The 13,378-nt window shown below is 43.6% G+C and overlaps 1 protein-coding gene across 7 annotated transcripts in view; it reads right to left on the bottom strand.

Annotated features, from left to right (window-relative positions):
* PSD3 (pleckstrin and Sec7 domain containing 3) overlaps positions 1-13,378 on the bottom strand; it is a 143,783-nt gene that overhangs the window by 44,245 nt on the left and 86,160 nt on the right. The window contains exon 1 of one of the 7 annotated variants that reach the window (XM_081893889.1): positions 2,491-2,890. The exons of the other annotated variants lie outside the window; for them this stretch is intronic. Coding sequence (XP_081750015.1) covers positions 2,491-2,649 — 159 coding nt within the window. The 5' untranslated portion in view covers positions 2,650-2,890. Of the gene's footprint in view, positions 1-2,490; positions 2,891-13,378 lie in introns of those variants that run through there. 7 annotated transcript variants of the gene reach the window in all.

The following is a 13,378-nucleotide window of genomic DNA, read 5'->3' as shown; positions in this document are numbered from 1 at the left end:
TGGATGTGGCCCAATCGCCTTCTCAATCCAGCCCCTGAATGGTCCAGGAATCAGCGCGTTTTTACACGGGAAGAATGTGTCCTTTTATTTAAAATGCATCTATGGGTTATTTGTGGGGCCTGCCTGGTGTTTTTACATGAGTAGAATGTGTCCTTTTTTTAAAAAATACATCTCTGGGTTATTTGTGGGGCATGGGAATTTGTTCATTCCCTCCCCCAAAAAATATAGTCCAGCCCACCACATGGTCTGAGGGACGGAGGACTGGCCCATGGCTGAAAAAGATTGCTGATCCCTGTTCTAGGGCATTGGTCTTTGAATGGTGGGCTGGCTGGGACCCACTATGAAATCACTGCCGGATCCAATGTGGGTTGCAATAGCAGCACTTCTGCCCTATAAATATATGGCAAGAGAGAGAGAGAGAGAGAGAGAGAGAGAGAGAGAGAGAGAGAGAGAGAGAGAGAGAGAGAAGACATGGGGCCCCAAATGCATGTCTGGATTAAAGGTAAGTCACAGGTCCAAAAAGGTTGAAGACTACTTCTCAAGACTACAAAAAGTTCTCCTGCAATATAGCTGTTCATCTTTAACGTGTTACCCAACCCTCTTGGTGACTATGAACCATCACGTGGTGACTATTGGTCAAGTCTACAAAGTGCCTCAGTTCGAAAGTATCATGATTGAGCCGACTTGGGCTGAGTAAACTCTGATGGCTTACCATGTGGTAATATGGTAAACGAATAAGCATGTATGAACTGGCTTTAGATTACAACCAGTAGAGAACTGAGAATTAGTAATTTCAGGCTACCCGGGGGCTCGCAGGAAAAGGGGGTAGGGCACTTGTTTTATGATAGTATATTGGGGGAAAGAAACAGAGAAAGCTGCCTTATAGCCTCAGATCTTAGCTCAGTGTTGTCTATGCTGCCCGAGCAAAGCCCTTCATTCAGACAGGTGCCTTCTCCAGCTAAGGATCTAATTGGAGACCTTTTGCATGAAAAGCATGTGCACGGTCACTGAGCTGTGGCCCTTCCCCTGGGGAAGCCCCTTTGTGACTAATCATGATCATAGCATGCTTAGTAGCACACCAGCTCAGCAATGTTATATTTATGTATACACCTCTTCATGCGTTCGGCAACGGTTATCAGCAAAAATGCTAGGCTTTCATTATATCGTTCATTTGCTGCAAACCAGCTAGATCTCGCCGCAGGAGGCGAACACCAACTGAGAGGTTCTATTGTTTTTCCCCACAATGGCATTCCTTTGGGGGGTAGAGAGGACCTGAATGAAACCGAACCTCTATAAAAGTGTGTGCAGCCTTGAGGATTCCAGTCCTGCACCTTCCTTACAAAGTGTCAAGAAAGCTTAAATGTGTGCCTTGAAGAATCACAACAGGATGGTCGCAAGTTTAAAGATCCTTGCTAAGTCCACATGATTTTGGCATGCCTGCCCACGCTCCCCACCCATACTGGTGAGGTTCTCATGCAGATGGATATTTTGAACCTAGCACCCTGAAGGCAACATGATGCAAGAGGGAAGAAGAACAGGGAAAGGAAACATGTGCAAAAGCACCAAGCGTATACAGGTATAACAGTAGCAGCATTTACATCTGACTTCCAATACTGCAGATTTACTGGGGACGCTTTTTAAAATTTTATTTTTTTACCACGCTCCTTTATAAAAGGCTACCGTACTTCCTGACATGCATGCTAGTGGAAAAGCATTGCCATTGTGTGTTGCAACAGGAGGAAAGAGACAGAGAGGGCAATGGTTAAATTTGTGCTCAATCATGCCCACATGCAGATGCCCAGACTAGGCTACACAATGTTGCTTTTAAAACAACAACAACAACATCAGCAGAACAGAACGCAATACGACAGTTTAAAGGCACTCCAAACAGCTCCTAAAGCAGGTGGCTGGAGCCAGCTGGATACAGTACTGTCTACGGTGACAAACCAAGTACACAGATGACAATTTAAGGGGGGGGGGGGAATGCCATGCACACAAACACAGAGAAAAATGTAATAAGGAATATTTCATTGCAATATTTAGCCACGCATTTTAAAAAACATCACCTGAATCATGCAAGCCACCCACTCAGACACGCACTAAGGGAGAAGGGAAATGCAATCAGCATGTAGAGCATTTCTGTCTAGAAATTGCAAGGTAGATCTTTCCCCTTCAGCTCCACCACCACCCTATGTAACACAGGTAAATGGCCAAAGAGAAAAACACCGTCTAGATTGGATCGGCTACCAAGTTGGCAGCACTGACCCAGCTCCGTGAAGAGACATTCTCTGAAAGTCTATCAAATCCATCCAGCACCTACCTTCAATCTGGGATTTGTCCCTCCACCCCCACCTGCCGGCTTATTCCTTCCCCACGGTATTTTGTTAAGAAATAAAAGGCACTATCAGCCAAAGGCTCAAGGGCAGCGTCCCCTTTTCAAGACTGCCAGAAATGTTGTGGAGATTTATATGCAATGTTGCATCCATTTACCTTGGCTTCTTTAGCAGAAAACTCCGTGGAGTTGGAAATTTTCATGGACTTTGAGCGGTGAGTTTGCCGCCAGACTGGGTCCTCTCGCGGGTATTTCACCGAACCTGTAGCTCTCACTCGGACCTTGCTGGTGCTCTGGACACTATTAACTCCAATCATTTCCACAAAGCAAATAAATATTCTCTCTCTCTCTCCTATATATATATATTATATATATATATACGAAGCGGGGGGGCAGAAGAGGAGAAATAAACCACACTTCACAAATTCTCTTCAAGGTAGTTTAGAAGGAGAGGAATCTCTGTGGAGCCTAAGCTGCAGCAATCAGTGTTTGCTTAAAAATGCACCAAGCTGGTCCCCCACTACCAGCCACCACACACATACACACACAGAGCATCTTCAACTACACTGTTTTGAGGCAGCGTGATTGTTCCAGGCAATGCCTACGTCACTGGCTGCAAAATATAAAAGGGTGGAAACCCCACCCCTACTCACTACCCTGCTGCTCAGCACATATCGCCATCCTTTCCCAATACACACACACACACACACACACAGAGGGGGGGGTGCATTCTCCAGTGCGGCTCAAGGGTATCAGTTTCAAAGAACGGAACAGATGGCAAAAGGCCAAGCAAAAAAGCAATTCATTTCTGACTGCAGACAGGCAACACTTGTATTCCAGCCATACCATGTCAAAGTACATTAAGCTGGGTGCAATAAAATTAAGACGGCACAAATAAAAGACTGCCCCGAAGGAGACGAGCCTGCCAGGTAGCCGCTGCTTCGAAAAGAAAATTGGGGTGGGGGCTAAATGGATTGCAAAACATCTTAGGAAAGACAAGCATGTAAAATAAAATGCTGCTTTTTCACAGGATGGTCTGCAGACACTAGCTTCAATTACAAGTGGGATTCACTGGGCAGCCCTACTACACAGAAGCACTTGGTAGCTATGATATGGTACTGGGAATCAAGAAATCCCCCATTCAGATCTTGCCTCTCCTTAAGGCAAGCTTCTCTCTGCCAGCTCCACACCTACAACTAGGATTACCAGGGCAATATATGTTAAATGCTATTATTATTATTATTATTATTATTATTATTATTATTGTTATTGTTATTGTTATTGTTATTAAAAAAACCTAATCATTATAATTAACTCCCAGGAAATTTGTGCATAGGTTTGCAGATTTAGAACTTGTGTCTCAATTCAAGTTTTAGAGGGGGGGTTGAGGGGTGGGGGGAAGAGGCATGAATGGCTCACATACATGCTCATTCTCGATTTTCAGATTCGTTAACTGAGACACAAGGTCACACAGCTCAGTAGCAAAACCCCACTGTCCCAGCCTTGGCAGCGAAAGGCTCGTATGTGAACCTTTGTTCCCAAAATAACTGGTGGAAGAGGCTTAAAAAGTGTGGCCGGTTCTGCCTTCAAATCAGCACAAGTGAACAAAAAGGCAGAGGCTATGATGGTAGTCCAAGTCCTGAATCTGTTTCGCCAACTAAAGCAGCCCATAAACCGCTGCACAAGAGGAGTGGGGTTTTTTTGCCCAATCAGTGTTTCAAACGGCGTAAGGGGAAGTAAGCTCCATATAAGGGATCGGTGGTGCTTACCTAAAGGCTACGAAGTCCAACCCCCCACCCCACCCCCCAAATCATTTCTAGCTCCTGGAGACCCAGAACACAGCAGATTGCATGTAACCATAGCAACCAAGCTCAGATGAGAACTGATCCCTAGTACGTTGGCACACAGGGGGGAGTATCAGCTGGTAGCACTGGCTGGAGAAGGTAAAGACAAAAGTTGAACTGCATATGACTGAGGATGCCAGGAAGGGCACACATACGCCAACTGTTCCACTTTACCAGGCACAGTTCCCTAATAGGTAGATCTATTGTTATATCCATCTATCTAATAAAACACACACACACACACACACACACACACAGACACAGACACACACACACACACACACACACACTCCTTCAGATGAATCTACAACTACCAGGTATTTATGAACACTGCCCACCATCACTTACAGAGTTTACTGAACCATCAGTATACAAAACTCCTTCATAAATTGCTGCGTTCTGCACATTCTCTCAAGTTAGGAACTATCCTTGTTGCATGAGTTAAGAGAAAGATTATGCTGAAGTGTGAGCAGTTTCCAGTGTTTCATGAAGGCTATGCATATTGACCAGAGAAACACTCTTGAGATATACACCGTATTGGCCACAAAATGTGCATATTGAGCACTGAAATGTACAAAATGCAGACGAGATAGGCACCTTTTCATGTTATCACAACATTCTGAACCAACACCACATCTCCCCCCCCCCCCAATAAATGGCAAATGACTCTTGTCCACCTTGCTATATGTTGGGGTTTATCCAGTAATATTTCCCCCCAGTGCCTTCTGAAGCACAGTATTAGCAATCCAGTTTCCTTTTTAAATGAAGTCATTTAATAGAATGTTTTCTCTCACAATGCACTTGATTTGCACTTATTACAATGCATTTAGCAACAATTGCCACCTGAGGAGGCAGCTATCAGGTGGAAGGGAAGGGGTACATTGGCATTTTGTTCCTGTGTGTCTGCATATACAACTATGTACACTAAGAGTCGAAATATATTCCCGCTTCCCCCATCTGGGGTTTTCAATTCTAGTGACCCTGGGGAAGGATATGAAGCCCAAGGAAATCATTTAAAAGATTTTAAATTAATCAAACAGTGCACACAGAAGACTAATTAAAGGCCATGATTTACCAAGGACATTTTATATACAGTGGTACCTCGGGTTAAGTACTTAATTCGTTCTGGAGGTCCGTTTTTAACCTGAAACTGTTCTTAACCTGAAGCACCACTTTAGCTAATGGAGCCTTCTGCTGCCGCCGTGCCACCGGGGCATGATTTCTGTTCTCATCCTGAAGCAAGGTTCTTAACCTGAAGCACTATTTCTGGGTTAGCGGAGTCTGTAACCTGAAGTGTATGTAACCTGAAGCGTATGTAACCTGAGGTACCACTGTATATTGGGGGTAATTTAAGATGAGCCGTACATAACAACTAGTTATTGTGCATATTCACCACAGCTCCTGGATAATGTGCACATACTCAGTCTATGACGAGAACTGTGCATATTTCCAGGTAAACATACATAATCTGCAAACAGCAAAGGCCATATTTTTATCTGTTAGGCAGGTACCTAAACTTTGTCACTGCCTTTTAAAACACTGGTGTGTGATGGGGGCGTTTACTGAGTTCTGATGTTTTTATGTAAAGCTACTGCCAGCACTGCCATCATCAGCACATGACTTTTCCACCTTAGTGGTGAATGTTTAAGTTCAGTTACCTTATTATGCTAGCACCCCTGGGATATGACAGGGTTACTTTAAAGAGTAGGGGAAAGTTTTCCACAATCACTGTAACAACAGAAACCGATGTGGAGCTATGAAAAATATAAAGGCAGGGTCATAAAGATCCTTTTGAAAGTGGCTAAGAGCTTTGTCCTAGAGAACAGGTTGCCTAAATGCTTCTTTGCAGCCTTATCAACAGATTCTCTGCTTTTGCACAGTTTGGGGACTTCATTGCACCTCTGCCTGCTGCTCTGACAAATATAAAAATAAGAATAATACAGTAGCAGCAGATAAAACTTCAGAAACTTTCTTGCCTCCCCATTTTCTGTGTTGGTAAAAACCTATCTTCACAATGCCAGTGAAAAACTGGGGTGCATCCACTTTGGAGGAAGCACAAATACCAAACCAAAGCTGCCCCATTTGGAGGTATGTGAATATCCTTAAAGTCTTAAAGTGAAGGTTGATCCCAAAGCTTCAGACCAACTCCAACACTTTGTAAGGTCCTGGATGAGCTGTCAGTTTCAAGAGTGTGCCTTCACAGCAAGCAGTACATGCCTATGCCAACACAGTGCAAGGAGGAGCAGCTCTGAGGGCACATATCAGTGTGGTTGTCAGAAGAGAAGAAAAGCAAAAGCTATACATACTAAAAACAAAACAAAACAAAATGGCTGGGAGTGAAGATTACGCCACAAGCAATGACCCTGTTGCCCCAAGGGCCCTTGTAGTGCTGGGCTTGCCACAATTAAAATGAAGTAAATGTTTATCATTCCTTCGGCCTGTAAAAGCAAGATGAGCGCCGCAACCCCACAGTCATTCGCAACTGGACTTAATTGCCAGGGGTCCCTTTACCTTTTTATATGCTTATCAGAGACATTTATGCTTATGTTATATTCAGACAGAATACTTTTTAAAGCATGTATTCTATCCTCCTATTTTTAATTGTTAAGTAAGCTGTATTTTAAACCCAGTTGGATTAAAAACCTAAGTTATAAGATGTGCAGAGCAGTGTATGCTGACCCTGATGATAAGAAATAGTTCAAGCCTTAGCAACTGCATGACAACCATACTGAAACATTTGTGTGTAAGAGTAGAATGAATGGTTTTCTTCCTAAGCAAAGGCGAAGAAGCAAAATGAGCAGGTTTGGCCAAGAAGATGAGCAAGGACTGATTTGGGCTTTGCTGCTAACTTTGAACCTACATAAATGGAAGTTTCCACGCACATCAAAAGGACAAATATTGAGACAAGCAATGAATTTTGACAAAGGTGAAGCTACTTTTTCAACCCAATGGCATTTTAGATCCTGTGGGATGGAACTTCCGTTTTCCATGCATATACAAAGGCAGGACTGTCTCAGTGCCAATTTGGAAGCACCAATTTGGAGAAGGCTATCACAGCATAATCTGAAGAGGCAACATGTGTCTGCAGCACTCACCTTTTCCCTCTTTTTGTTTGTTACAGGATGCTTAGCCCAGGCCATTGACAGGTGGATGGGTGTAGGTATACCCCATCTTTTGTGTGTATGAATTTAGGACTAGTGTACAAGGTAGGGCAGGGACGCAGGTGGCGCTGTGGGTTAAACCACAGAGCCTAGGACTTGCCGATCAGACAGTCGGCGGTTCAAATCCCCGCAACGGGGTGAGCTCCCGTTGCTGGGTCCCTGCTCCTGCCAACCTAGCAGTTTGAAAGCACGTCAAAGTGCAAGTTGATAAATAGATACCGCTCTGGCGAGAAGGTAAACGGTGTTTCCGTGTGCTGCTCTGGTTTGCCAGAAGAGGCTTAGTCATGCTGGCCACATGACCCAGAAGCTGTACACCGGCTCCCTTGGCCAATAAAGCAAGATGAGCGCCGCAACCCCAGAGTCGGCCACGACTGGACCTAATGGTCAGGGGTCCCTTTACCTTACAAGGTAGGGCAATATCTTCACTCCTATTTCCCCTTTTCCCCAGAGTCAATCTACACGAGGGAGAGAACACCTTGCTATGGAAACATGTGTTTAGGAAATAAAGCTTTAGAACTTTCATTTTCAGTCTGGTTGTTTGTCAATCCCTGGACTCTCCAGGCAGAGCTGGGAAATAACTTCCTGCCTGAAACCCTGGCAGTCAGTGTCAACAATACTGTGTCAGATAGTCTGACTTGGTATAAGGTAGCTTCCAATCTTCCTGCAAGTAACCCAGGACAGGGAGTGCAATAAACTCTGTCTTAGTAGAAATGTTGAATCAGGATAGATGTCACCTGTCAGGCTGCTGTTGAATGGGAAGTTAGCCAGCTGGCCAGTGTCTTTTCCTCTTGCAAGCAAGCAGTAAGGACTAGGGGATCCTATATATGAATTTTGTCAGGGAGTTTTCATTTCTCTCCTTTTCAGGCTTTACCAAGCAACACTAAGGATTGTTAAGTTCAGGACAAAAGAGGGAAACTGCTTCGACCTTGAACAAAACTGAATGTTCTTTTTTGTTTCTTCCCTTCCTTCTATTTCCCTGAAAGCCCACATTGGCTGAATCACATTCCAGTTTCCTCATATCCAAACAGCACCATCTTTCTTCCTTAGACGTCCTTCCAACTAACATGCACATCAATTCACTTTCCCATCATCCAATGTCATTTGGCCTGGACCTCCTCTCCTTTAAGCTCCTTTTCAAGACCTCCCCCAACTCCATCCCTTTTTCTTCTGCATTTCACTCATCCTCCTCCACCACCACTTGTCTTCCAATATCCCTTTAGCCCTCAATACTCAGGTGCTAGGACTTCAGTCTGTCTAAAAAATCCCATCAGTCGTACATTTCAGTCTCCTTGCCTTACCTCCCTCGAAGAGATAGATAGCAATTATGGTTATCTAATGGTGAGAGAAATACACGCCGAGTCCCTCTTTGCTATTTCCAGAAGGGAGCTATGCCAAAGCCCAGCTGGCATCAATGGCAGCTGCCAAGAACGCATGCCATGGGCAAGTTCAGCATTCCTGGGCACTGTAAAGGGCTATTGTTTGTTCTGGGATAATTTTATGTGTATTCTAAGGAAGTGTTATTTTCCTGTCACCTAGAATCTTTACGGCCAAAGAACACACCCCAGTCTACAGTGCCTTTCTGATTTGTCTGATCACACACACAAATTACCCATCAGGGCCTCGCTGTGAAAAGTACTTATAAAAAGGTGATATATCAACGTGCCACTGGGAGAAAGGGGGAAAGGACAGGTGTTATCTTTTCCCTGCTGCTTACGTGGACAGCCCTGGGATCATTATTTTCAACTTTCAGCAGTGGAAATAAAACTATTCCAAGAGAGGCGAGGATAATTACCAGTGGTGCTATTCCCCCGAGATATTTTTTTTAAGTAAGGTATTATGTTGGTGGTTGAATCACACTCATCAAATGAGCATGCTCCAGATCATACAGCAGAGGACTATCAATAGCTGTTAGTCATGATAGCTATGTCTGGGCTCCATACTTAGTGTTACTATTGGGTAACCAGAGACTGGGAAGAAACAACAGAGGATTACCATGTCTATCAAGCCCTGGTTATGTGCTTCCAAGGGGGATGTGGTTAGCCACTACTGGACCTACAGCCCATACAGCTGGAATGGATGGAACTGCAGTATGATCAAGCAAATGTTCTTATGTTTTTATGAAACCAATGATGAACAAAAAGCAGGATTCAAATGCACTCGCAGCTGTTTGGAAGCTCCTTTCTTATGATGCTATCCAATGCTGCTTAGAAGAGCATGGAGGGTATTGGAATGGAACCAGGTTTGGGGAGGAGGGGCAGAATGAACATGAGAAGAACCTACTGGATCAGGCCAAAGCTTCACCTAGTCAAATATCATGCAAAGGCTTCAGGCAGGACCTGAACACAATAGTACTGTACAGGCAGCAACAGATTTGCATGGGAGCCACATTCCAGACCCCCACACGCATGGGTGAGGCCCGTGTAAGGCTGCTCTGTGCTGCCCCTTTTGTGACCTTTTTGTGATGCTTTTAGGCCACTTCTAGGTTTGGGCCGATGAGTGCATATGCGGTTATGAACATATTGGACAAGCATAAATCAGTCGCTGCCTGTACTCTTGCAATTCCTAGAAGCTGATATTCAGAGGCACAGTGCCTCTGACAGCTGGTGTAGAACATACCATCATAGCTAGTAGTCATTAATAGTCTTATCCTCTATCAGTTCTTCCAATCCTCTTTTAAAACCATCCAGGTAGATACGATTTGGGCTTACTGCACTTAGGACAGAATGCCTGGGGTAAGGAAATGTATCCTTTGTAGAATATTAGAGACAATTATAATGGAGAACGATGTAGAATAATACAACAACTCACTGGAGAATTAACCATATTAAAGGCTCAGCAACTCTGCTGTTAAAAATCATTCCATAAATTTGCATTCCGGTGCAAGTCAGACAGCTTCAATTAATTTAAATAAGCTCTGACAAGTACACAGTCCATGTCCAAAAATAATTCACTAACCTATTTGCCCTTTATTTGAAGTAACCTAGTTTTCACAAGTGGATTCATAAGGCCATTACTCTGTATTCCCTTATTAGAAGGGAAAGATCCAGAGTAACATAGAGCTTCCATCAAAAGTATATTGTAAGAACAACCGTCCAACTGGATACTCTGGTATTCTGGCTAGTCAGATGTCTCTGGGAAGTTCACAGAGCATGAAGTGAACAACCATTTCCTTGCCTATCTTCAGCTTCTGGTAGTCAGATGTGTCTGAACATGAGTGGCTCAATGTAGCTATGTGGGCTAACAGAAGTGTCCTCGATGGATGAGTAATTCTCTTTAAAAACATAAAGTTAGTGGTCATCAACACACCTTGTACGAATGAATTTCAAAGCTGATTATGTGTTGCATGAAGTAGTCTTTCCTTTGGTCTCTCCTTAACGGTGAAATTTTATTCCGAGAGGTTCCTGGAGAATAGCACCCTACCTCTTCCTTCTGGCTCCTGATCATGTTTGTACAAGTGGCTTCTGACAACACCATACATATGAGGCAGCAGTCAGGGCCTCCTGGGAATTTCTTTACTGTTGTTCTTCTATTGATAATGAGTTTATTGCTGTTGTCTTCATTCACTGCTTAGGTGTTTCTCTATTTCTAAAACTCCTGGCCCTGTCATAATGGTGGGCTGTCAATCATGAAGCCCTGCTACAGTAATAGGGTCTTTGTTGAGGTTGAAGGGTAGTCCTTGCTCCACCAACTGGTCTGGAGGGTGGAAAAGATCATCCCACCAGGTGAGATCATCTGAACAAGGGGATCCTGCCTGCACAACCAGTGAGAGGAGCCATCCCAAATACAATGACTGCCTTCTAGGAGCCGCTGGGAATAGAAATTCAAGTTAAGAATTTCCATTCCCCCCCCCCTATAAAGTAATGTTGATATGGCAGCACAATATGATAAATATCACATTTATTTTCAATATTTCCTTAAAATTAATTATGTGTGTGTTTAATAGTCTACTAACATGAACCTGTACAAATCGATGCACACACACCGAAGCTGGAGTGGGACCTCAACATAAAGTTTTATTCTCAATTTTGTTCCTTGGTATCATCAAGAAGGCTTTTAGATATACTGTACCTTTTCTATCAATAGAACACAGAATGCACTCTAATTATCAGCTTAGACACGCAGAAAGTACTGAGAAACATCTACTAGAATTATTCTTTTCATACTTTAAATGCTTTAAATTAAAGTACTATTTAAATCCTATTCTACCTGTGTCACCCAATCAGTGATACAGATTCAACAATCTTCATAACTGGCTTTTACACTTATTGACAGTAAACTAAATCTTCCACGAATTCCAGGGGACTGGGATCCTTAGAAATTTCTTAAGTGTCAGGTTTAAATGATTCACATTTGAGCCTTCAATGAAACTAAGATTTGGGAGGCTGCTTGCAAAGGAGTTTTCATTAATGCAAGTACTGCCATGATTCTGATTGTAGGGTGAGGACATATTGGAGGGGTAGGGGAGAGAGAGAGAGAGGGAGGGAGGGAGGGAGGGAGGGAGGGAGAGAGAGAGAGAGAGAGAGAGAGAGAGAGAGAGAGAGAGAGAGAGAGAGAGAGAACCTTTTATGGTGAACTACATCAACCCATGGAAGGATTAGGCTCCCACCTCCAAGCATTTTGCCAACAACTGCAAGAATCTGAACGTGCAATGCAACAATTCCAACTGTTGCAAGGTACGTGTATTTTGTTCCAAGCAGACTACAAAACAGAAGAAACATTCCTGAGGGAAGAAACAGACACTACTCAAAGCACAGGGCAGGTGCTGAAAATAGCTGACTGGTGTCAAGTTCCCTGACACCACATAATATATAGTAATGAATCTGTGATGCTAACCTCCATCCCACAATATCCATCACTGGCCACCAAGCAAGAAGAGAACACTCAATGTGGCATTATCAAGTCATGTAGGCTACATGACAGGGAGATGGGAATGAGACTTCTGGCCTGAAAGTTCATCCCTGGCTGGAACACCTCTGGGAATATGAAACAAGGTGAATTCAATGTGCAACTCCCCCAGGGGAGGGGGGACAACACCCAACTTCCTTCCATAAGTGCCTTTACCCCTCTCAAAGAGGGACTCGCCATCGCTAGAGAAGAATGGTTGAGTCTGTTTGGGGAGGAGCTGTGTGTTGTGCAGACCTTGAACCATGTAGGGCTACATAAAAACAAGTGTCCAAGTAAACGGCCCTGCTGGCTTCTGATCTTCCCAAAGTTTTGGATGCCTCCCAAGCCATTTGTATAAATTAGGCCGAACTGGATATCTAAATTAGCTGAGATGAATGGAACTCTATACCCAGAGATGTTAAACTGTAACACCGGTGTAAAGACCTGCCCTTCACTGTGGAAAGAAATCCTAGATGGCCTTTGTGATGCAGAGTTGGAGAAACTCTACCTATGACGCTTTCAGAAGGGCTCCGCTTTCTACACAAACAAAAGGAGAAGAATCCATTACCACAGTTTTTAAGCCCGAGTCAAGTGACAAAAAAATAAAAAACCTTTTTTTAAAAACCTTCCAATAAACTATAGTAACCAAGTGACATGTTTGTACTGGACAAAGTTCTTATAACATAGAAAGCAATAATAGATTAATTTTATGTCCTCTGAATCAGAAGATTTATCCCGCCCAGCTCTACATCTAACAATCTGTAGTAAACTGTAACATAGGGAAGCTACCTTGTACCAAGTCAGTCAAGTGGTCCATCTAGCTCACACTGACTGGCAGCAGATCTCTAGGGTTTTAGACAGGAGTCTTTCTCAGCCCTACCTGAAGATGCCAAGGATTGAGCCCAAGACCTTCTGGATAGAAAACATGTGCTTGACCACTGAACTATGGATTTTCTCCAAACAAAAGCATTAGCGGCAGTCACCAAACCATGGCCCTGTGGCTTCCAACCTTAATTGTGCAACAGTGTCATGGCGGCAATTGCTGAGGTGTTTTACTAGTTTGATATCTATCGCTTGTATGAATTCTCAAGATTTACCAGTACTTCAAACTACTGTCTGTGTACCTATAGGAACCAATGATACCCAAGAGCAACTAC

Source organism: Podarcis melisellensis, assembly GCF_964234715.1.
Source record: "Podarcis melisellensis genome assembly, chromosome: 17".
Taxonomy (NCBI): Eukaryota; Metazoa; Chordata; class Lepidosauria; order Squamata; family Lacertidae; genus Podarcis; species Podarcis melisellensis.
Note: the sequence above shows the minus strand (reverse complement) of the source record. Positions and strands in the feature narration are given on the sequence as shown.